General features: G+C 39.2%; 1 protein-coding gene across 5 annotated transcripts in view; it reads right to left on the bottom strand.

Moving 5' to 3' along the window:
* Positions 1-410: 410 nt before the first annotated feature.
* The window catches only part of LOC111150311 (immunoglobulin superfamily member 11), a 138,832-nt gene continuing 112,705 nt past the window's right edge, over positions 411-26,537 (bottom strand). Inside the window, exons 2-7 of one of the 5 annotated variants that reach the window (XM_022507768.1) lie at positions 24,558-24,721; positions 22,937-23,144; positions 20,009-20,164; positions 4,372-4,494; positions 3,401-3,551; positions 411-1,651 (exon numbers count right to left, since the gene is read on the bottom strand). In XM_022507768.1, the coding sequence (XP_022363476.1) occupies positions 1,207-1,651; positions 3,401-3,551; positions 4,372-4,494; positions 20,009-20,164; positions 22,937-23,144; positions 24,558-24,721 (1,247 nt within the window). In that variant the 3' untranslated portion in view covers positions 411-1,206. Of the gene's footprint in view, positions 1,652-3,400; positions 3,552-4,371; positions 4,495-20,008; positions 20,165-22,936; positions 23,145-24,557; positions 24,722-26,537 lie in introns of those variants that run through there. The other 4 variants (XM_022507766.1, XM_022507780.1, XM_022507773.1 and 1 more) reach the window with 4 other exon arrangements.

Genomic DNA, 26,537 nt, shown 5'->3' with positions numbered 1-26,537 from the left:
AGCATACCTGAAGGCATCCCTTTTGTCTTATTCTTATCTGTTTTGCAAAAAGAATTATTTTGGAAACAACAACAGAACTACTCCTGCCCTCCCTGTAACAACCTACCAACCTCGACTTGTCAAACAAAGAGGAAGTCATCTCCCTCAGTGCAAAAGGCATCAGGTGCTGCCTTCATTAAAGGTAACCTGGTGTGATAGGCAGGGAGCCCCGGCCAGCCCAGCCGTGCCTGGAGGCTGCCAGGAAGGCTCCTGTCTCTCACACCTGCCTTCCTGCTCCCCTGCGGCCCACACACCCCAGCTCTTTCTATCCGGGCATGGGCCTCCCACAGGGCTCCACAAACACGATCACTAAATGTGCTGTTAGTAACAGTCTTTTCTTTCCTAGCCCTATGCCATTCATGTATTTAAAAAAAAACAAAAAACAAAAAACCCACAAGAGTTTTCTTTTAAAAAAATATTTTTCCAGGAAATAATGAACAATAATTGTCACGGACCCAGAACAGACCCTAGAAAAATGCAGACAGGCAAGAATCTGTCATATAGCAATATTCCAAATATGAAATTCATGGTTTAGGAACACATAAATAAATAAATAGGAAGGGGCTTCTCAGAGAAGTTTCTTTTGTTTTCCCCAATTTCTTACCAAATTTTGTTTGCGTAAAAAAGTTTTGATTCTAGGATACAAGAGCCAGCCCTCTTGGGACCGATATGAACCATTCATGCCACTAAGTCCTCTAGATAACAAGGGAACCGTGATGATCCCAGGGTTGCTCATTATTTTTTTGAAAGATAATTATATTTTTAAATAATTTCATTATTTAAACTTCACCTGGCACTTGAGTCTCTTCAAAAATTATTAAGTTAGGCATGAATTAAAGAACAAGCCCATCTGGACTGCAGTTTGGGTTTTAAGTGCTAGTCTGCTCTTGTATCTTTTTCCTTGGCTGGGCACATCTATGAGAACCAGTTTTTTGAATAGAATGCTGGAACATCTGTGGTGGGGAAACGAGTCTTCAAGATGAAGAATTCCAGTTCATTTCACAAATTTCACTGGCCAGGTAACAAACAGCATTGCCTTTTCCTTTGTGCTTTTTTACTAGTATCCTTATAAGGAAAGCACTTCTTTCCCAGCACTTGCTCACCCCGCCCTCCCTCTGCATGGGGTACTCCACTGATTCTTTTCTGAACGCTCTATCCACTCAGGTACTATACCAGGGAGCCGGCCCGACTCTGGGCTGGCACCATGACAGGGATCGCACCAATTCGCTCTAGTGTTGCTTGGCTGACAGTGTACGAGTGTGTGTGTTGAGGCCGAGGCTTCCTGCTGACTGAGCCATTGCTCCTGGGCATGACCTGCGGGGATGACCCTCTGTTGGCTGTCACTACCAGAGTCTTATGTGGAGCTGGGCCCAGGTGGGTCCCATTAGCATATATGGATGGGATGTTGGCATTGCCTGAGTGGAGAGAGAAAGACTGGCGCAAGTCACTGAAGTGGTTGAATGACTCCGTGTTCCTGGGAACTTTTGGATTGTTGCTCCAGTATCGACTGTTGTAGGTATTGGAAGAGGTCAATGTGTTGTTCTCTGAGGAGGATATCTCGGTGTGAAATGCTTTGGCAGAAGAAGAACATTTAGGTGGAAGATCATCCTCTCTGAAAAGGAATAGAAATAAAATTGTTGTCAGGATTAACTTGAATGTCACCCTACCCTCTAGCCCAGGAATCTTTCATCTTCTGCTAAGGCCATATGTCTGTGAGATACAAATCCTCAGGACAGAACATACTATCAAAAAAGCAAATGCGGGGCATCTGGGTGGCTCAGTGGGTTAAGCCTCTGCCTTCGGCTCAGGTCATGATCCCGGGTCCTGGAATCAAGCCCCGCATCGGGCTCTCTGCTCGGCGGGGAGCCTGCTTCCTCTTCTCTCTCTGCCTGCCTCTCTGCCTGCTTGTGATCTCTGTCTGTCAAATAAATAAACAAAAATCTTAAAAAAAAAAAAACAAAAAAAGCAAACGCATCAGCCCCGGGGTCCTCGGCTCTGGCACTCATTCCCACTGAGACAATGCTCAAGAAAAATGTTCCCTCAGCTTCTCAATAGCCAAGGGTAGAAAAAGTAATGTCAAATCTCTCAGACTATACTTTCCAACATACCTGAAAAAAAAAATGTGTGTGAATATATATGTGTGGTATGTATATATGTATGTTTATAATTTTTTTTGCTCTAAATAGAAAAATAGACCTTGAAGAGAGCCACTGAGTTTGTTGTGTAAAGAATTACAAGAGGCTAAGATAAGTCACTAATTTAAGATGTTAATTCATTCAACATTTATTGAGTACCAGGCACTCTACTAGATGTTTCATGTAAAAAAAAAGACACAGCTCCTATAACCCAGAAGCCTATGGCCAAACAAGAGTGCCAATCAATGTAAGAACATTTCCAAGTCTGAAAGGCTGGACAGGGACTAGAGTCAACTTCTGTGAGGAGGTGATACCTGGACTGGTCCTGAATCAGATCAAGAATTTATGAAAGAGATGGATGAAAAGGGAAGGAGTTTGGTGCCAGAAGAGGGTGGAGGCTTGAGCAAAGACCCTGAAGCACAAGAGGCTGCAGAACAGACTGGAACACCAGTGACCATGGAAGTAGTGACAGAGGACTAGGGAAGCAGGGGAAAGTCAGTCCTGAAGGGCTGTGTGGATCACGCTAAGTAGACTGGAGTCATTAAAGCATTTTCAACAAGGATACTATGTGGTACGATGTGATAGGGATAGAGAGGGAGCTTGAACTCCCCTATCCTTATAACATGCCAAGAGTCACTTTTCTTTAAAGATGATTTTCATGCTGTGATAAGCACTGGGTGTTAAAGGTGTTACTAATGAATAATTGAACACTACATCAAAAACTAACGATGTACTATATAGTGGCTAACTGAACATAATGAAAAAATTTAAAAAATAAAGATGATTTTCACATTGTTGTCTGAAGATGTTCATATCCTTGACTGAACTGTCTCTCACACCAAGCCATATGGCTTTGGCCTGTGTGCACAGGAACTGGTATGCTCTTGGGGTGTTCCTTCTAGCTTCTGGTATAAATGCCAATGTCAAACACATTTCCTAAACTAACTTTTCTTCTGTGGCAGCCACCTTAACCCCACCTACCTTGGAAGTATGGAAGGTGAGGGAATTCTTCACATGTGTCCTCCTAGTTGGGCACATATGCGACCCTCTTCCTCTTTCATGATCCAGTAAATGAGTAAAAGTGATATAACGTACAAGAAAATATGACTTGGCACTTTAACTGTCTAGGCCATCACAGCCATTGGATTAGCAAAGAAGTCTTAGCTGCCAAAATTAATAGAAATACAGACACTGGCCATGTAGGACGAATTTTCTGACACACAAACCTTATTTCATTAGGAATTTCTTCTTCCTCCTCCTCTTTATTTTTGCTTCTCCAGTAAAAGAATGCCCCTAAAATTAGTGCAATGCAAAAAATGATAATAACTGCACCAGTGCCAATGGCTCCAGCTATTAGTCCAATGCTCCTGGGCTGGGCTGCAAAATATATTTAAGGTAGATTTAAAGAACAAAAAAAAGAGAGAGAGAGAGAAAGAGAAATAGCATACACTCATGCAACTTCATAAATATGTAAGTTTACCACAGAATCTTCTTAAAATGCACAGAATTGCCCAAAGTATTGCATCCTTATAAAATTAAACCTCGGTTAGTTTTCTGTGTCCTCAGTGGCTGGGACTCACACATAGGAGGCTCACAGACACTCGCTGAATGAATCAACATTATAGGACTCACCATGTCAGTAGAACAACACTTAGAGCAGAACAGGCCAAAGATGCTTACCTGTGTGATCGGCCCAGAGGAACCCTGGCAATCAGTGTGATAACAACCACCTCAACCCAACAGGGTCACTACTTTTTGTAAGTGGAATTCAAATAACCCAGAACTCTCAAATAAAGGGAAAATTTCTGCACTGCTTATTTATGACCTGGCCACCCAGCAATTAAGCAGATATAAAGGGATTAGGAGAAAATAATAGAAGGTCTTGCCGTGGCCATAAGATCATCACAAGTTTTTGTAATGTCAATAGGACTAGGCAATCACTTGAAGACAAGCGACTGACTTGATTCTATTGATCCTGAGGAGAAAGACATTCTGTCATAAAAAACATGTCATATTGCTGAGGCTGAAAAGTATACTAAGACATTTATAAACATTTCAATAACTAATAAACCCAAGAAAATTTATACTTAATCTTCAAACAACCTAAAAAAACTTAAGAGAAACTCTTCATTCCCTGGTTTAACAAAGATCTTGGTGTTCCAGACTCAGAGTCAACGTCAGAGTTTTATATACTTACGTGAAATAACCTGGAGATCTAACAGACAGGTGCTGGTTCCGATGGCATTTGAAGCCACGCACTGGTACAGGCCTGAAGACAGAGCACTGATGTTCCGAATGGTGACTGTTCCCTGGACCTGGTCTGTCACAAAAAACATAATCAAGTGAGGAGTTAGGGGGGAAAAAAAAACAAGAAAACAGAAGAAATCAGTAGGAAACTACAAAAATAAACACTAAAGAGCCCTCCATAGCCTTTGCCGAAGAGATTTTCTTGGTTCATGAAAACACTAAAATCACATCACATTGAAGACCCAGAGACATGGAGGGAGGGCTGTCCTAAGTGCAATCTTACAACCTAATCTGCCGTTAGTCTGAGGTCCTAATTGTGAGTAGCCCTCCCCTGAGGAAGCAATGGCTAAGGTCTGTGCTAGAGAAATTATGATCAGTAACATCAAACTTCAGTTCTGAGGAAATGTGATGCCATCAAGATGAAACAACTCATTAACGTTCACTTTATACTTGATGGTGAAAACGTCCACTCTGTGCTCAAGGGTGTTGATTGTTACTTCCAACAACTATTGTAACTGTAAGTCCAGATGCTCCACGAAGCTGACACCAAGATAAGCCAAAGGTTTAGTGGAAGAAATACCAGTTCAGGAAATGGAGAGGTGGGGAGGGTGGGAGTGCCTCCGAAGGCAGTGCAGGTCTGGACCCTGTGAAGGGGAGAGATAAGGAAGGAGGGCCAGGCAGGGGTCATCTCTGATTGAGGCCTCAGGTTAGGGAAGTCTCCATCAGGCTGCGGGGGAGGCCCTGCACTAAAGTCACCTGTTAAAGGAGTCCTACCCACTGGAGGACTGCATTCGAAGGCCGACTGTGCCCATTCCTTGGTTGAGGGCAGCCTCGGCGAAACCTGGTCTGGGTGCAAAGCAGTGGCAGAGTCTAGAGGGAGCAGCTGGGGCTGGCTGTCGATGGTAATCCCCACAGCAGGAGATGAGCAGTGCCATGTTCAAGTCCCCCACATTGACATTATCCAGAAATGTTTCAGTTGTTCATATTTTATTAATTCATCAACATTAGCATAGATTATTTATTCCTTGTAAATAAAATGCAGATTACAGTAATAATAAAAAAACTAAGATTAGTAGTTGCTATTACTATGTGCCAAGCATTGGTTAAGCTTTTATAGTATTATCTTTTTTTTTTTTTTAAGATTTTATTTATTTATTTGACAGACAGAGATCACAAGTAGGCAGAGAGGCAGGCAGAGAGAGAGAGAGAGGGAAGCAGGCTCCCTGCTGAGCAGAGAGCCCGATGCGGGACTCGATCCCAGGACCCTGAGATCATGACCTGAGCCGAAGGCAGCGGCTTAACCCACTGAGCCACCCAGGCGCCCCTTTTATAGTATTATCTTAATCTTTATGATGATGCTATGAGGTATTTTTACTCATCTCACTAAACAGGTAAGGAGACTGTGGCTCTGAGTAATACAGTTATACAACTAGACACACAAAATTGGAATTAGATGGGGGGGGATGTCTTACATCTAAGCTCTAGGTTTCCCTGCCTCCCTTAGGCAGAATATAACACATCCAATCATCTCAACCACTCAGAATAGCTGCAAATTTAGAAGTAGAAAATGTCCTGATGGCACATTTCTGGCACCAAGTCCATGTGTTCCTAGGGCAACACCTGGAGCTCCCCCTACCCTGGGCTATTTTTACATGAAACTAACATTATCTTGTTTCTGCTGGCAGTCTTCATTTCTATCTAGAGCAAAGGCAGAAGCAGAGAACACGGGTCAGCAAAAGCAAACCTAACCACAGCACTGCATGCATTTATTGGGTCAGTCATTTAAGAAATAAATACAGAGTGAGTACCTTTCGGAAAGAACTTAAATAAACAAGCTAAAGAAAGGACTTTTTTTCTTGCTTTTGCTTTTTTTTATTTTTTATTTTTTTAAAATTTTTATTTATTTATTTGACAGTCAGAGATCACAAGTAGGCAGAGAGGCAGGCTCCCTGCTGAGCAGAGAGCCCGACGCAGGACTCGATCCCAGGACCCTGAGATCATGACCTGAGCCGAAGGCAGAAGCTTAACCCACTGAGCCACCCAGGCGCCCCTTGCTTTTGTTTTTTTAATCTGAACATTTTTTTTCTTTTTAAAGATTTTACTTATTTATTCATGAGAGACAGAGAGAGGGAGACATGAGAGGGAGAGAGGCAGAGAAAGAAGGAGAAGTAGGCTTCCCATGGAGCAGGGAGCCCAACGTGGGGCTCAATCCCAGGACCCCAGGATCATGACCTGAGCCGAAGGCAGAGGCTTAACAGGCTGAGTCACCCAGGCGCCCCCAATGGGAACATTTAAAGGGTCAAATCCACATTAGAAGGGTAGCTTACTTATTCAGAGCACGATGCTCAAAGAATTTAGACATTTGAATTGTACTGGACAAAGTCAATATATTTGGTGGTTACTTCGTTTGCACATTTGTATTATTTCCTTTTCCTTGACAAACAACTCCGAGGGCTACTAATGTGTGCGAGCCTTTCAGTGAACTCACTCAGGAGCTGGGCCAGTCTGGGAGGAAGCCATTTTCTCCTGTGTTTGCATCTTGCTCTCTTCCCAGGCCTTCAAGAAGTGCCCCTCCTGTGTGCTCTTCAGCACCATGTGTTCTCTTGTGCAGGCACTTAGCCCCATTTGATGTCATTTCCTGCCTACTTGTCTCATTAAAAGAAGTGGGGGCTGGGGGTGGTGTGCCTGGGTGGCTCAGTCAGTTGAGCCTTCAACTCTTGGTTTCAGCTCAGGTCATGATCTCAGGGTGGTGGGATTAAGCTTCATGTTAGGCTCTGGGCTCAGCAAGGAATCTGCTCGAGATTCTTTCCTTCTGCCTCTTCCCTGCTTGCTCTCTCTAACAAAGGTGGGGGGGGGTGGCTGGGTTTGTCTTGTTCATCACTGCATCATCATCCTCGGAAACTCTTCAGTGTCTGCTGTGTAGCATATGTGCTGTACTAAGAGTTTTACATCTGTATCATCTAATCGTCAAAATCCTAGGTTTTATACGGAGAACAAACTGAGGGTCACCAGACGGGAAGTGGGTGGGGGATGGGTGAAACAGGTGAAGGGAATTAAAGAGCACACTTAACATGGTGAGCACTGGGTGATGTATGGAATGGTGGAATCACTGTATTATACACCTGAAACGCATATAACACTGGATGTTAACTATACTGGAATTCAAATAAAAACAAACAAACAAAAAAAATTCTAGGTTTTATATTCCTTACTTTTCAAAGATGAAAAAGTTCAGAGAAGCTACACAATTTGTTCAGGATCACACAGTACAGAGGCAGTAACAATCTGTAAAATCAGGTCTCTCCATATCCAAAGCTCATAGGCACCATACATACGCTTGGTTTTTTAAACCACAATATTCTATAGGGTGCATCCGCAGGGTATTTCCTCACCATGCAATGTTATACTGCGGCTGTTAAACTAAGCCATCTGCCCCACTCCATCTTCAATACATTACCAGATGTCACCAGGCAAGAAAACCATAATCTCTGGGCAACTAGCCCTGCAATTCCAAACACTGTGCTGCCGTTTTCCTAAGCCCTGAAGTTCTAGGAATTTGATCAGCTCACACCAAACCAGTAATGTTGTCAACATTTTCATAGAGATCATCGGGGAGACTTTTAACAGCTGAATGAAGCAGCATTACGGCATGTGGAAAGAGGTAAAATAAAGATTCTTGCTTTAAAAGGTTATTTTTAGAAGGTGAAGTCACTGTTCTTCCTCTTATCTCCATCAACAGGGATAGCGCATGCAGACTGATAGAACTAATGCTTCCTAACGGAGGCTGACAGGGCATGCTAGAGCTAACTCAGAATGTAAGCAGGGAAGGAGGCACATTGATAAGAGAGGATTAGCCAGAAGCTTTGTGTAGTCAAGGCAAAGAGCAGACAGGAGCCCCTCCTTAGCAAGCAGGGGGCTGCTTCCAGCCACAAGCACAGGGCTCTTTCTCAAGTGAAAAGGACTAATTCTTCAACTCAGTCTGTCACCTCACTTGGCCTGCTCTGGTACAGAAGTAATTTGTTGAACTGAAGTTAGAAAACAAATGTTCTTATGGTCTTCTTTCTTTTAAGAATAGGTGAAGTTCAACTGTGTGGAACCACAGTTTGGAAAACACAGGGATCTTCCCTACCACCGACCAGCTGGTTTCCTCATGTGTGACACAGAGCTACCAACCTAACCTCCATATTGCGGGTTGCTGTGAGGACGAAATGAGGTAATGCATGCAACAGGCACAGTATAGTGCCTGGTAAAGCTTCCCTGTAGGAATTCCATCCCAGCATCACTTGGGAAACTTCCATAATTTTCTGAATCATAGGAAAAATCAGTCAAGAAATTGGGAAAATGTTGGATGTCTCCAAATCCCCAACAGATTTTAATACTTAGGATCTGAGGTTGAGAGACAGGAATTCCTCAGTCATGAATTATTCTATACTTTCATATGATTTATGTACTTTGGAATAATAAGTGGCCATAATAATAAACAGTCAGTCATTTCTCAAATAAAAGTTCCAGAAGTATCCTGTAAGAAAAAAATAATAATGCATACATGGCTTATTGTTATTTGAACCAATTATTATTACAAATTATATATTTCAATTCTACATAAAAAAAGATCTTAACCCGAGATATTTGATAATTAGTCAAAAGGAGAGCAATATCACAAAATACATGTCAAATTAAAATCTATTTAAAAATTCAAAGATAACATCAGAAATACTTAATATTTAAATAGTCATTCTAAAATAAAATTTTAAAACACTATGTAACATTAAGTATATTACCCAATAATCTTGATCTTTTTCATGCCAAATTTTCTAGACACTGAAAATTTTATTTAATTTTTGTGTTGATATTTGTTGAATTAAGATATAGATGAAGAAAGCACAGGGAAAGAATCTGTTCCCATTAAGATACTATCTAAAGTATTTTTGAGACACACATTAAGATACACACTGCTTCCTATTAGCTTTTTTTTTTTTTTTTTTCTAATTTCTGATGATGAAAATACTTTGCTCAGCTTTGGCTTCGCCATTGAAACAGATACTCCTATTGTCAATTCAGATTTTAAATTCATTTCTGATTTCATGTCAAGTGTATTTCCAAACCAACATTCCCATCTTCTTCTCTTTGCATTTCTCCTATTTGAGTATTTACAAAGCATTGAAATCCACAGCAAATATTCAAACACTGGAAAAAAAATGATGAACATTACTGGGCAATATTTGAATAACAAAAAACTTGGAACCCCCGTATTAACAACATTACATAGAATCACACATCAAAATTACCAAGCTAAGGACTTTTGCTTTTAAAACTTATTTCCCAGAATACCACACACACAGCATGTGTATGAAATATATTTTGTATATAAACTTATTAATATTTATTTGCAAGAGTGACTCACCATTAGCAACAGACTGGGCACAACTACACACTCACAACATGGCAACAGCTACAAGCAAGAATGATTAGATCGTGACTGCTTCTCTCCTACTCACTTCTGTCCAGGTTCCCAGAAATGTTGACTCTGAGTGTTCTTGCTTTGAATTTGACATCAGTGGATTCTTTTGAATCAGTATGTCTCTATGTTAACTGTTAAGCTTTAATTCTCAAAGAAGAATAGTACTTAATGCTCAAGAAATGTTACCTATTATCATTATTTTGGCCCTCAGAGGACCACTCACTCACTCACTACCTTCCTTAAGCAAATCTCTAAGTATTCCTTCTCTGAGCTAATACAGCTGGTATTCCTTCAACGGGCCCAAGACAGAAATCTGAGTTAATTCTGACTCTTTTCTGAGTACCATGTCTTGTTTATTTTTGTCTTCCGTCTCTCCCAAATCCCACCCCCCACTGCTCCCTGTCCCTTCTCCATCCCCATCACAAGGGTCTTAGTTCCAGTCCTCTTCCTTTCATGAGGGAGCTATTATCAAAGTCTCACATCTACGACCAGGCTATCCATCTTACACCCTGATCGCTTCAGCTGTTTCTAAAATGCAGATCTGGATATCTTTTCTTGCTTTATAAATAGCCTGGGAACACCCACAGTCTCAAAGACAACATCCAAACTCCCTGACTGCTATACAATGCCTTTCACAATCTGGACCTGAACCTTCCAAACTCCTCCCTCACCAAATCCTCATGAATCTTTATGTCAGCTTCATAGATTTTCTCACTTTAAAGCATCAAACTTTTACATTTGCAAGATTTTGCATGCATGACTCCCTCTACTAATAATAGCCCCTTTTACCTGGTAAAACTTCTACTCATCCTTTAAGATCCTTTTCTGTTCAGGAAACTCTTTCCCTATAATGTTCTTCCTAGACTCTTTGAGGGAGAATAAAGGTTAACAGTAAACATGTTTATAGCATTCAATATTCAGTAGTACTAAAATTATCTATCTCTGTTTCCCCCATTAGACAGTGAGCTCTAGAATAAAGAAACATCTCTATGTTTCTATTTCTCTACTTTCTCAAACACCCTGCCCTGAAGTAGTTACACAGAATAAGGGTTGTGTCTGTGTGTGTACCTATGCATACACAGGCACACATATATTCAAAGTATGGACAACTGTATAAACAAATCTATATAGTTTGACAATTGCTGGTATTTAATTTTTAAAGAGGGAGGACTGAACATTGCACGGGACCTACTTCTTTATGTCAGAATGTGGCAAAAGAACGGGAGTGCTCTCTATGTAGACCCTGGACAAACCTAGTATCCTCTCTGGGCCTCAGGCTTCACCCTGGTAACGTGACAGAGTCAGACTACAGTAATGTTTGAGACACTCTCCTGCTCCATCCTAGTTTCCATACTACGTTCTGCAGGGTTCTCAAGCAAGCAGCAAGCAGAAGAGTTAATCACCGCTCTTTACTGTATTAAATTATGAAAGGATAAGGACAACAGAGGATTTATTAGGAACAAGGAAGGAAAAAGGCATGATTTTAAAAAACCACACTGAAATAATCAGTAGACAGTAAGGAGAAAGGGTAAAAGAAAAAGCCTGGTAGATGAAAAACATAAAATATTAGAAATTAATCAAACTAATCACTTCTCAACCTTTTGGCTAAGATCAAGTGTAGAAATTAATCAAGCTATATCTATTATCACAATTAATGTAAATGGAGCCAATCAAAGAACAAGACTCTCAGACTGTAGACTGAAATCCAAATTAAGTCCAAACACATGCTGCTTATAAGCAAAACAAAACTAAAACTTAAAACATGGAAACCAGAAAGTAAATGGACCATAAAATAGAAACATACCAGCAAGAACTAACCAAAGAAACCTACTGAGGAATTTTAATAACAATTAAAATAAGGCAAAAATGCATATTAAGCATAGAAAATCAGGGAGACATAACACTCTGTAAGCAGATAATGACACAAACTGAGGGTACATCAAAAAAAAATTGGCATAACTGCAGGGACAAAGTGACAAATCCACAATCCTACTTGTGTGATTTTGAAACACATCTCTCTCATAAAATAACTGAAACAGATAAAATATTGGTAAGGATAAAGAATATTTAAACAATACAATTAACAAGTTTCTCATCATCTATACAGCCATACCTTGTTTTATTGTACCTCACAGATAACTGCACTTTTTACGAATTGATAGTTTGTGGCAACCTTGGGTTGAACAAGTCTATTGGTACCATTCTCCAAGAGCATCTGCTCACTTTGTATCTCTGTGTCACCTTGTGGTAATTCTCACGGTATTTCAAACTTTTTCATTATTATTATATAGGTTATGGTGATCTTTGATGTTATTATTGTAATTGTTTGGGAGTGCCACAAAATGTACCCCTGTAAGACAGCAAACTTAATGGACAAAGGTTTTGAGTGTGTTGACTGCTCCAGTGACTGGCCGTTCTCCCATCTCTCTCCCTCACCCCAGGTCTCCCTCTTCCCTGAGACAGGCTAATTAATAACCCTACAATGACTTCTAAGTGTTCAAGTAAAAGCAAGAGTCACACATCTCTACTTTAAATCAAAAGCTAGAAATGATTAAACTTAGCAAAAAAGGCATGTTGAAAGCTGAGCTAGGTTAAAAGTTAGGCCTCTTGCACCAAACAGTTGGCCAAGTTGTTAATACAAAGGGAAAACTCTTGGGGGAAATTATAAGTGCTACTCCAGCGAACACAGGAGTGACAAGAAAGTGAAACAGCTTTATTGCTGATAATGAGAAAGTTTCAGTGTTCTGGAGAGAAGATCAAACCAGCAACAACAACCCCTTAAGCCAAAGCCTAATCCAAAGCATAGCCCTAACTCTATTCATTTCTAGGAAGGCTGAGAGAGGTGAGGAAGCTGCAGAAGAAAATTTGGAAGCCAGCAGAGATGGGTTCATGAGGGTTAAGGAAAGAAGCCATCTCCGTAACGTGAAAGTGGAAGGGGAAGCAGCAGGTTCTGATGGAGAAGCTGCAGAGGTTCTCCAGAAGACCCAGCTCAGATAATCCACGTGGCCACACTAAACAACAGATTTTCAATGTAACCAAAATAGTCTTCTCCTGGAAGAAGATGCCCATCTAGGACTTTCATAATGAGAGAGAAGTCAATGCCTAGCTTCAAAGCTTCAAAGGACAAGCTGACTCTTTCATTAGAGGCTAGTGCAGCTGATGACTTTAAGTTGAAACCAAAACTCATTTACCATTCTGAAAACCCTAGGACCTTTAGGAATTATGCTCAATCTACCATGCCTGTGCCCTATTAAGGGAACAACAAAGCCTGGATGATAGTATGTCTGTTTACGACATGGTTTACTGAGTCTTTTAAGTTCACTGTTGAGACCTACTGCTCAGAATAAAGGATGATTTCTTTCAAAATATCACTGCTCAGTGACAATGTATCTGGTCATCCAAGAGCTCTGAAGGAGATGAACAACATGGTTAATGTTTCTGTGCCTGCTAATACAACATCTATCCTGCCTCCCATGGATTAAGGAGCAATCTTGACGTTCAAGTCTTACTATTTAAGAAATACATTTCCTAAGGCTACCATTGCCATAGGTAGTGATTCCTCTGATGGACTTGAGTCTGGAAAGGACTTACCATTCTAGATGCCATTAAAAACATTCATGATTCATAGGAAGAAGTCAAATTGCTTAAGAGGAGTTTAGAAGAAGTTGGGTCCAACCCTCAAGGATGACCTTGAGGGGTTCAAGACTTCAGTGGAGGAAGTAAGTGCAGATGTGGTAGAAATAGTAGGAGAACTAGAATTAGAAATGGAGCCTGAGGAGGTGACTGAATTGGGGCAATCTCATGATAGAATGCTTAAAGGATGAGCAGCTGCTTCCTATGGATCAGCAAAGAAAATGGTTTCTTGAGATAGAATCTACTCCTGGTGAAGATGCTGTGAAGACTGTTGAAAAAATGACAAAGGATTCAGAATATGACTTAAACTTACATGATAAAACAGTGGCAGGGTTTGAGAGGACTGATTCCAATTTTGAAGGAAGTTCTACTGTGGGAAAATCCTATAAAAGAGCACCCCACATTACAGAGACATTCATGAAAGGAAGAGTCAATCAATGTGGCTAACTTCATTGCTGTCTTATTGTGAGCAATGGCCAGTCACACTAACCCGCAACAACCACTGAGAGGGAGCCAAGACCTTCCACAAGGCAAAATGACTGTAACTCACGGAAAGCACAGATGATGGTTGGCATGTTTTAGAAATAAAGTACTTTGAAATTAAGGTACATACACTGTTTTTTCAGACATGATGCTACTGCACCCTTGACAGACTACCATATAGTGCAAACATAACTTTTACAGGCACTGGGAAACCAGAGAATTCACTTGACTTGCTTTACTATGATATTTGCTTCATTATGGTGGTCTGCACCTATACCCGCAGGATATGTCAGGTGCCTGTATTTCCATCCTAGCACCTGTAACTGGACATCTGATTCCAGGATTCAATTCCTGATTCAATATTCTGATTCCAGGATTCAATTCCTTTAGTCAAGATGCCACAAGTTTAAAAATAAAAGTTAAGACACTAACACTAAGGCAAAGGATTTGTCCATTTTGTTGAAATTCATTAAACTGGAAATTCATTCAACTAGAGGTTTTACTTACAGACTCATTTAAATTAGGTCCAACCAATAATTTCTTTTTCTCCCCTTCCCCCAATTAACATCCAACACTTAAAGTTGTTTAAAGCTTGCCATCAGCATTATTCCAGTAGGCTTGTCAGTGTTAAAACTGTTTGTTTTTGACAGCTTTTTAAAGACCAATTTTAGGTAGTTCTTTCTCTCCTCTTACTCTCCTCTGCCTCACTTGCTCCACTCCAAACACACTGGCCTCTGCTGTTCATCCCAAACACCATGCACATTCCGGCCTCAGGGCCTTCAGGTGGCTGTTCCTTCTGCCTGGTATACTCTCCAGCTCCCATATTCACAAAGTTCATTTGTTCAACATGTTTACATCATTTTCAGAGAATCATCCTCTTGGTAAGATTTACCCTAAGCACTTTATTCAACACTGCAGCAACTCATGCCCCAACGATTCCATTTTATCTTCCTCCATATTTTTCCCCACAGAAGGCATCACATGGTAACAAACTACAGTCTACTGATTTGTCATATTCAATCTCCATCCACTAGAAAGTAAGTTCTATCAAGGAAAGAAGCATTTCTGTTCTGTTCTCCACTGTATCTCCAGGAGCTAGAATAGTATCTAGATAGATAGATGCCTAACATATATTTGTTGAATGAATAAAAGAAAAACAGAGTTAATATCAGTATACAAAAGGATAAAATCAAAAGCTTGAATTAACAAGATTGATCCAAAAAATAAAGATGGAAAAGCATAAATAAAATTAATAATGAAAACGGAAATATAATAGAGTTTTAAAATATGCAAGAAAATAATACTAAGGATAATAAAAAACATTAGTATTAAGTGCTTATTCATGCCAGATGCTGTTCTAAAAGTTTTACAAGTGTTTTCATTTAATCTTTATTCCACCCCTGTGAGGCAATTACTGTTATTGTGTCCATTTTACACGTAAGAAAACTAAGGTACAAGGTCACATAACCAGTCACTCCTGGAGCCAGGATTCCAAATCACATCCTCTGACTCCAGAACCTGCACTCTTAAATACATTCTCCTGACTTTATAGAATATATGAACAACTTGATGCCATTATGTATAAACTCATACAAAAAAAAAAGATGTTTTCTATAAAAATAGAGAAGAGGGGTGCCTGGGTGGCTCAGGTGGTTAAACATCTGCGTTCAGCTCAGGTCATGATCTCAGGGTCCTGGGATTGAGCCCCAGATAGGGTTCCCTGCTCAGTGTAGGGTTTGTTTCTCCCTTTCCCTCTGCCCAACCCCAGTTGCAACACTGCCCCGACCCCAGTCATGCACGCACTCCTTTTTTCTCTCTCAAATAAATAAATAAAATCTTAAAAAAAAAAAAAAGAAAGAAAGAAAAAGAAAAATAGAGAAGATACAGAAAATCTAAGTAAACTTATATCACTAGAAAAATAGTCAGGAGTCAAAAATCTACCAACAAAACATAATAGCAAGGCAAAGCTTTTATAGGCAAATTTACAAAATCATCAAATAATCTCCATCTTATTCATACTGTTGCAGAGTATAGAAAAAGAAGGACAAGTACCTAACTCATTTTATAATACCCTTATGTAATCTGATACTAAAACTGAATGAGGGCAATGGAAGACAGAAAAAACATCACAGACCATTCTCACTTAAGATCACAAATGTAAAAATTCTATTAAAATGTTAGCATACCGAATGGGGCAGTTTATTAAAAAGTAATCACAATCATATAGACTTTATTCCAGAAATGCATGGATATTTGACATTAGAAAATATATTAATGTCATTCACTCATTAGCATTTTGGGCCAGATAATTCTTTTTTATCTTTTTAAAAATTTTATGTATTTGAGAGAAAGAGAATGAGTTGCAGGGGTGGGAAGCAGAGAGAGAGGGATAAGCAGACTCTGTGCTGAGTGCTAAGCCTGAAATAGGGTTCGATCTCACAACCCATGAGATCATGACCTGAGCTGAAATCAAGAGTTGGATCTCAGCTAACTGAGTCACCCAGGTGCCCCACAGGCCATATAATTCTTTATTGTGGGGGTATCCTTAGCTCCTACCCACTAGCTGCTGGTAGCACCCTCTTATGTCAGCTGTGATAACCAAAAATGTCTCCAAATATTGCCAAATGAAATTGTCCCAGTTGAGAACCACTGAGGCAGGGGCTGGTGAATGTGACACATGTCCAGACACTTAATGAAATCTGGGCCAGTTGTGCAGACCTTAGAAGCAACGGCCAAACGGTACTTCATATTTCCTAAGAATGAAGACATTCTTTACATATCACAGTACAAGTTCCAAAGTGAAGGAATTGAATATCAATACAATACTATTATCCATTCTACAGTTTATACTCAGATTCCAACAACTGTACCAGTAATGTCCTTTATGGCTCTTTCTTCCCCTATCCAGATTCTAATCCAGGATTCTGCATTCTATTTTCTTAACTCCTGAGTCTCTCTCAATCTGGAATAATTTTGCCTTCACCTCTGTTTGATGTTTCCTCATCACCGGATACAGATTTTGTGTTTGCGACAAGAATACCACAGAAATGATGTTGTGTCCTCCTCAAAGCATACATATATGAGCAGGCATAAGCTATCAGTTTGTAACAGTATTGGTAATGTTCACTTTGATCACTCAGTTACATGGTATCAACCAGGTCTCTCCACTATAAAGTTATCTTTAAAATTAATAAGAAAAGGGGCGCCTGGGTGGCTCAGTGGGTTAAAGCCTCTGCTTTCGGCTCAGGTCATGATCCCAGGGTCCTGGGATGGAGCCCCACATAGGGCTTTCTGCTCAGCGGGGAGCTTGCTTCCTCCTCTCTCTCTGCCTGCCTCTCTGCCTGCTTGTGATCTCTCTCTGTCAAATAAATAAATAAAATCTTTAAAAAAAATAATAAAATAAAATCAATAAGAAATATGTAGGGGCACACTTTGGTACTATGTAAATATCTTGTTCCTCATCAAACTTTTGCCCACTATTTTGACATCAATGGTAATTTTCAAACTCCACTATTCCTTCTGCAGTGGGGAAGGAACATTCCACTCTGAGAAAATGCTTTTCCTTCTCTCCCATTTATTTATGCATATTAGCAAGGATTTGGGGATTTTTATTTTATTCAACAGATTATATATTGATTTTAATTTTCAAATTGTCCCAGAATCGTCCAGAAGGAGCTCCTTCATGCTAGGCCCTACACACAAGGACAATTCTAATCCCCTAAATATTATGTCCCTGTCACTAATCTGACTTCTAGAGTGCCCTTCCCTGGTGTCAAAATATTTTTTTCTCAGAGAATACACCTTGAATTTAAATTAAACAACTGTAGGTGTGCCTGGGTGGCTCAGTGGGTTAAAGCCACTGCCTTCGGCTCAGGTCATGATCCCAGGGTCTTGGGATGGAGCCCCACATCGGGCTCTCTGCTCAGAGGGGAGCCGGCTTCCTCCTCTCTCTCTGCCTGCCTCTCTGCCTACTTGTGATCTCTGTCAAATAAATAAATAAAATCTTTAAAAATAAATAAATTAATTAATTAAACAACTGCAAACATATTAGTGAAGTGCTTTTAAAATCTAAGTTATTTTGGGATTATAAACTATTTTGAGATCTATTTTATTATTATCAGAACCAAGAGATAAATTTAAATAAAAAATCTGATTCACTTAATGTGCATTATTATGATAAATGAAGTTATTCAAAGTAATTCTGATAATTAATCCAGAGTTTGAATTACAAAAGCCAACATTTTCTTCTTTAGCATTCAAGCTCACTTTCATAACTAAAGTACTAAAAAATATTTAAGTTGCTAAGAAGATACCACAAAACGTGATTGACACATATATTCAGAGACAAAGAGGTATGATAGGCTCTTTCTAAACTGTATTTCTCAACTTACACACAAACCACTTTTTTTTTTAAATTTTTATTTATTTATTTGACAGAGAGAGATCACAAGCAGGCAGAAAGAGAGGAAGGGAAACGGGCTCCCTGCTGAGCAGAGAGCCCGATGCGGGGCTCGATCCTAGGACCCCGGGATCATGACCTGAGCCGAAGGCAGAGGCTTAAACCACTGAGCCACCCAGGTGCCCCCAAACCACCACTTTCAAGCATTCATTTGTAATTCCAAACTCAGCCCAATATTTCACAGAAATGTTTTTAATATAAATCATTGAATTTTAGTGCCGATACAATGAACCTTGGAAATGATTATCTAATCCCTTTATTAAAAAAAAGGCAACACAGGCCCAGAGAGGTGAACTGTCGCTGAAATAGATACTGGAAAAATTTGGAATTTAAATATGGTTTTCAGGATTTCAACACAAGAGCTAGATTAAACACACCACTTACATGTAAATAGTGAGATTAACAAGTTAGTTCACAAAAAAAACCTATTTACCCCACAGTGCAGCTGAAACATTTAGCAATTTAGCAATCCATGGGGAACAATGAATGGTACTGCAGTAATCATTATCAAAGTAAGCCAGAAGTTATTATCCCCCATCACTGAGAAGTTGTTGTTTTTTTAATAATTAATTTAGGGCTGAGTAAATTAAAAAATGATGGAAAGGTCCATTAATATTTCTGAGATTCTTATGGGAAACTTACAGGCTCTTACAGGGCTGATGGCCCTGGTTCTTTCACATGCTACCTTTACCACACGAGTTAGGACTTTGTGTTTTGATGACAGCCATAGACTATCAATACGATTCAAAGCTTTTCAGGCATAATTCAGGTTGTTTGGGGCCCCTTCATTAACTGCCAACTCTTTAACTTAGGATTTGTATACCTGCCCTGAGAACGCTACAAGAAACATACCCCTATCACAGACGATGCAACACTCAAGGCCACCAAATTTTATTTCCTGAAATAGAAGATTTTGTATATAATTCTATAATTTCCCCCTCATTCTATTTGATCAGCTTTCCTCAAATCTTCTAGAGTGTTTCCTTTATTATCCAATTTAAATCACTGGATTTACATGTAGGAAATAATTGATAACACTCATGTCTCCTCCATCTTTACCTGTTTGGTGTGATCAACTCCTGGTTCTCCCATGATCTGAGGCCTTTTCCTGTTCTCTTTCCCATCTTCTTCCTCTAATTAGACTTGAGGCTGAAAACAGGATGATTGACCCCCTCATGATCATGCTGATGCTTCTCACACTAAAACAGGCAACTGTGCCTCAAGGAGGAAGTGGCTTCTCAGTTACCAACTTCAAGGGGTATCTTATAGTTAACAATATAAAGAAGCTACCATTTAGCCATTTTAAGCCTTCACTGTAATAGAACGGAATTTCCATATATAGTTACCACTGGATGAGATATATAAAGGCAGCACACGAGAAAGAAAATGTTTTATTCTCTTTAAAGTTGGAAACACAAAATGATTCAGGTAGCTTTCTCAGCAGACAGTGTGTTATTTTTCAAAATCTATTAAAGTTAATTACTTCATGAGTCTTGGAATTTGAATTTTGCGTGGTAGCTGATTAAATGGGTAAAGCAACACTGTACATACCCTGAGTGGCGGTTGGAGGTAGTTTGAGGGTATTGTCTAACTTCTCCCAAAGGTAAGTTGGCCGAGGGATGCCTTCCTCTGAGCTACAGAGCAGGATGACATCGCTGCCGATATCCTGGGATCCTTGGATTTGGCAGTGTGGGGCAGAAGGGGGAACTATAATAGGAAGAATAAGGAATAAAGTACGCATTTACTGTAAGCCAACTGATGATATAGGAGACATCAACATTCAGTGCACTGGAACCCCAGATGACAACGTTTGTAGGACACACGCCAGAAGACTATCCGGTGAGTGAAGCCCGTGGCTAGTCCTAGGTACTATTAAGGGGCTTGGGTACAAGTGCAGGGCCCACAGCCTCAGCTGGCAGGGGGCGATCATGTAAAAAAGGCTTCACACCTTCATTACATTTTCAAGGAATCTTATGGTCTTGGTTTCACTCTCCTTCCTCTAAAGAAGAATGGTGAAGGTCCTTGATGCTCACAGACTGCCTGTAGAGGTGTGAATGAGAGCACCCATGCATGCAGCAGCATGATTCCCAGTAGCTCAAGGCTGGAAACAGCCCAAGTGTCCATGGATGGATGAATGGATAAACAAAATGTGGTACGTACGTACTATGAAATATTATTCAGCTTTGAATGGGAAGGGAATTCTGACACATGCTACAGTCATGGATGAACCTTGAGAATATTACGCTAAGTGAAATAAGGCAGTCATAAAAAGAAAATGATTCTACTTCTATGAGGCACCTAAAGTAGTCAAATCCATAGAAACAGAAAATAGAAAAATGGTTACCCACGGCTGGTAGGAGAATGAAACATTGTTTAATGAGCACAGAGTTTTAGTTTTGCAAGATGCAGAGTACTGGAGATGGGCCTCCCCGCAACATGAACAGGAAACACCACAGAACTATAGACTTGAAAACTGGCCAAGATGGCAAATTTCACGGTATGTGTCTTTTACCACAATCAAAAAATATTTTTAATTACTGCAAGAAGCCACTTTTAGAAAAGATATTTCAAGAAAGAGCAACCACTGGCCCTGGCAGCTACTCTCCACACAGGGCTCTTTGTTAATTTACTAACAAAACCCAGAAAGGCCTAAATTCTCCTTTATGCAGGGGGAAGTTAGAGGAAGGTTCAAGTATGTCTACTACTTGGTCGTAATGCAGTGGACATTTTAAGGCAGATAAGCACACGAATGACACAAAATAAAAAATTACCCAAAAAGAGCACTAAAGGAAAAAATGTGGTGCTTTGCAGTAAGAATGCAAACAAATAAAAATATACACTAAGCCCATGGCCTGGAGTCTCATGCTTGGGGTACATCAGAATTAAAGTTGAAATCCAAGTGATAATGTACTTAAAATGCTAATGACTATTCAATAAATGTGTTCAACCTTTTAAAAAATGAATGTAAGAATACATAAAAGATAAGTGCAGTAGACAGAGGAACCAGGAAAGACAAGCGGGTGGAGGAGAGAGAACAACGAAAGGGTATAAGGTAGGAAAAGTAAAAAATCTCAGAGAATCCTAGTTGCTGTGATGGGGTAAACCAATGTCCTCCATTACTACTTTTAATGTTGCCACCATGAGACTATAAAGGAAACCCAGAACAATTCTCTGGAGGTAGCATTAACTATAAGATAAATTAAGGGTTTTTTTTTGTGGGAAGACAGTTACCTAGCTTAGAGGTATAAACATCAGAAAAACACTGAAATTCTATTAGTACTCTGTATTTAGTACTCAAGCATTTTTAAATCTCCATATTTCATAAAAATTTCTGTATAATTAAAAATTCTATTTAATATAAATATAAAATATATAAAATATGTATTTGTATATAATCATATTTTTATATAAAATATAAAAATATAATTAAAACTCTACAATTTTAAGCAGATTACTGTATTTCTAGGATAGAAATCTCCAACCTGGTCCTTAGCTTTCTTATTTCGTTTGAAGGCTAGGAAAACAAGACATCGAGGCTACAGCATATTGTCACCCACAGAGGGAAAATGGCAAAAAATCCCATTACTGATATTCTCAAGTAACTCAACAACAGGAGGGAAAAGGAAGGGCAAGAATTTGCCAAGAAATAAGAGAGTAGATTCTGAGACATGGCTAGGATGGAGAAGAATCAAGAGCATCAGCCCAAAAGAACTGAACTGAGCTGCTTCTCCCACAAGCATGCATTTAGGAAGCAGGGTTTTATTTCAGAGGCAGCAGAAGTGAGAAATACAACATGTTTAGAACAGACTTAATTTAGTATGAGATAGTCTAACTCTATGGTAAAATGGGAGAAGCAGCCATTTGAAACAAGACATCTACATTTTAATCTAAGCTTTATTGTTCATTATCTACACCACCTCGAAAAGGCCCTAGATCTGTATGGTCTCAGTATTAAGACCAAATTGATCATATAACTTATCATTCTCAGACTTTTGAGAGTAAAAGGGAGTATTACTGAAATTATACCAGGACATGAGATATAAGCCAAGAACTGTGGGGAGCCTACTCAGTGTTATGTAGACATGAAGTAATCATTTTCTCACATGAGCTGAAACTTCTGCTTTGTACTCAAAATAAATGATTCTTGATTTAAGTGGCTCTAAATGGTAAGTGCTAACATTTAGTCCTATCATATCACAAGTGAGAGGCCACTCGTGACGGTATTTTACACCACCTTTCTCCACCTTCAGAGCAAATCATTTAAGAAGCTTCAGAGAACCCCTAGAAGGAGAAAGGAATGGGAAGATCATGTGTAAAAAACCAGAGAGAAGCAGAGTCCAGACAGGGCAGACAGGAGAGGAGACAGGAAAAGGACACGAGCAGAGAGAAAGTGTAGAAGGATGGGCAGAAATAAATATGCTCAAGAAGAGAGACATACTGTAAGCAAAGCCAAGGTGCCTGGAACATCCTGTCACTCACCTAAAACTGTGAGACCGGTGACCCCAATGTTTCTGCCCCCTCTATCTGGAAGGTTGTTGACCAAACACTGGTAGGTGCCTGTATCTGAGAGCTGAGTGCTATTAATGAAGATAGAGACGTTGGTGGCTGGCATGGTGCCTGTAAATCCTACCCTACCATGGAACCGGGGGGCACCATCAAACATCTGTCCACCCTGATACAGGATGACCTGAAAAAGAAAGCAAAATAAATAAACAGGCCACTACAAACCTTTTAGACACATGGTACATAACAGTAACTATCTGCTAGACAATAGACTGCACCAAACATTGGAAAACTTTATTTCTCATCTTAACAGTTGTCACCCACTTTTTACTGTAGCACCAATGCATAGGTATATTCTGGGATTCTAAATTCTCATATTTCAAGTTGGAATAACACTGTTTCCTTGTCGAACTCATCACAATATAGAAAATAACTTGAATGCAATCTTACTATCAGCCCATAAATATTTTTATTCAAATAATTCCAGAATAAAAAGTTTAAAAAATCAGCACTGCCATTCTCATGCTTACTAGGTGACAAAATGATAGTTATAGCCTGAACATAAATGAATATCCTAAAAGGAAGAAGAGTTGCAGGTCTGTGATTGCTCTTCTTTCATCAATTCCTATTATCAAAGTTAACTATTCATGAGACAGGACTCAGAATGATGTTACAAAAAGCCCTGTGGACTGAGAATGAGAAACTTGGTTCTATTTCAGCTCCATCCGTAAATGTTTGGGTAACTACAGACAAGTCTTTCTTTGCCTCCTAAAGTGAAAAGGTTGAATAAAATGATCTTAAAGACTCAGTCTAATTATAATAAGTTCCATGGTTTGAAGAAACAAAAAAAGCTTCTATTAAATATACATATTTGAATCCATATCAGAAAATTTACCTTATCAGATATTTTTAGGCAGTAATAAGCTTACTACTGAAGCAGAAAAGCTTCATAACAGTAATAAATTATCTTTGGGAATAAAGGTATAATCTTGATTACTAATCATTAATTTTCTGAACATCATTTTCTGCAATGGTTAATACAAATTATGGATCTTTTACCTGTAAGTGGGTAGTAGCTTCTGTTTTCATGTACCCTAATTTATTTGAGACTCTTTGAGGCTGGCTAGTATGCCTGGCTGTGTTTATTTTAAAACACTTGTGAAATAAGCCAAATAAATCAAGTATTACTATCTAATTTTACTTCCTTAACATTATCACTGTCTCTCGAACATACTCTCATCCACCTGTGTCAGTGTCAGTCCCTTCCTGTCAAAGTATACTTTGCTTTTTCTGCCTTGGTATTTCCTATCAGCAATGGCTTTTGGAAAAATTCCAGGTTCCTACATAAAATTCTCAGAAGGAGTCCCTTGACATCTGTTAAAAAAAAAAAAAAACCAAAAAAAAACCAGTCTCTTAAAAAGAGGCTAACCTCTAATGATAGTTGACTAATAACACAGAAGTAGGATTTAAAACAGCACAGGCTCATCGAAAGTACTACCTTATTCTAGAAATCAAATATGTACTCAGGATGCTTTTTGACCCACGTCTTCTGAAAAGATGAATGGTTGAGAGGTAGCATGGAATGGAACAGAAGTACCTGCTCAGGTTGGTTCGCATTGGAGAGAGGAATGACCATCCAAATGACATTGAGGTTAATAAGGGCAGCACTGGTAGTGAAGGTACAGGGCAGGACTGCCGTCTGGCCCCGGGCCACCTGGATACTCCCAGGACTCTCAGAGACTTCCAGGGAAGCTGCGACACCTACAGAGGGAAGAAGAAAGGTTATGTTCTCACACTTTGCCAACAGACCAAACCTCTTGAGAAAAGTTTGTCGTGTTAAACTATTCAGAACATAAGCAGACTAACATGACAGTCTTACTGAACAACTACTGATGAATCACTGACTCAGAATAATAAAAACTGTTCACCCCTTTATCTCTTAGAAACCACAAATGAAAAATTTCAGCAGCTACTTACTTTATTTTGTAAGAAAGTAAGTAGCTGCTATTTGGCCAGATTCAAATACAAGATGGGAAAAGAAGACTGATAGGGTTTGAGCAAAACTAGCAATGCTGAGGAGGGATGAGAAACCATTTTTTTTTTTAAGAGCGTCATTATAATAGCGCACTTGAAATGAAATGTTTACACATAAATCTAACAAATTCTATGTAACATTTATATAATAAAAATCATAAAATGCTAATGAAAGGAATCAAATAAGACAAAAAATGGACAGATATGCAATGTTCATGGATTAACAAATTCCATTCTGTCTAAACTGATCTATAGAGTCAGAGCAATCCCATCTAAAATCCCAGCAGCTACTTTTTGTAGCTATTGATGAACAAATTCTAAAACACATGGAAAGGCAAAGAACTAGAATAGCCAAAATAATATTGAAAAATAAGAACAAATTTGGAGAATTCACACTGTCTGATTTCAAAACTTGCTACAGAGCTATCTATAGTCATCAAGACAGTGTGGAACTAGGATTAAGGATAGATCACCAGGAAAATGGCACAGGATTGAGAGTTCTGAAGTAAACCGTTATATTTTTAGTAAAATGCTTTTCAACAAAGGTATAAGACAATTAAATGGGGGGAAAATAGTCTTCAATAAATGGTGTTGGAACAATTTGATACTAATAGGCAACAAAATAACTCAGGCCCTTACCTCAAGCATACACAAAAATCAACTCAAAATGTCATCACAGACCTAAAGGTAACAGCTAAAGCCATAAAACTTCTAGAAATAAACAAAGGAGAAAATCTTTGTGACTTTGGTTTAGTCAAAGAAGTCTCAGATAAGTCACCAGGACCATAAATCATGAAAGACAACAATTAAAAACCTGGATTTCATTAAAATTTTAAAAACTTCTGTGCTTCAAAAGATTTAATTAAGAAAATAAAAAGCCAGGGTACAGGCTGGGAAAAGGTATCTATAATTCACACATCTGATAAAGGACTCAAATACAGAAAATATAGAGAACTATTATAGCTCAATAATGAAAAGACAACACAATATTAAAATGAGTAAAATATTGGAGTAAACGTTTCAAAAAAGTAATAAGCACATGGAAAGATGCTCAACATTATTACTCACATTAGGAAACTGCATATTAAACCACAGTAAGATGTCGTTACACAGCACTGGAATGGCTGTCATCAAGACAAAACCAAGTTGTTACAAGGAGGTAGAGTAACTAGAATCCTCATTCTCTGCTGGTGAGACTGTAACATAACAACCCAGAAATTTCACCCCTAGGGATCTACCAAGTACAGTGAGAATACACGACACACTAAGACCATTAACGTTCATGGTAGCATTACTGAACAGAAATAATACAAATATCCATCACCTGTTTAGTGGACAAACAAAGTGAGGTATACCCATACAATGAAACATCACCTGGGGGAAAAGAAAACCGCAAGCTACTGATACAACATGGATGAGCTTCTCAAAACCGTTTTGCTAAATGTTAAGAAGCCAGATGCAAAAGACTATATACTGTATGACTCTATTTACATGAAATGTCCAGGAAAAGCATATCTAGAAAGACAGGAAGCAAATCAGTGTT

The sequence above is a fragment of the Enhydra lutris genome, unplaced genomic scaffold (genome assembly GCF_002288905.1).
Source record: "Enhydra lutris kenyoni isolate GAN:26980312 unplaced genomic scaffold, ASM228890v2 scaffoldscaffold2, whole genome shotgun sequence".
In the NCBI taxonomy this organism is placed as follows: Eukaryota; Metazoa; Chordata; class Mammalia; order Carnivora; family Mustelidae; genus Enhydra; species Enhydra lutris.
Note: the sequence above shows the minus strand (reverse complement) of the source record. Positions and strands in the feature narration are given on the sequence as shown.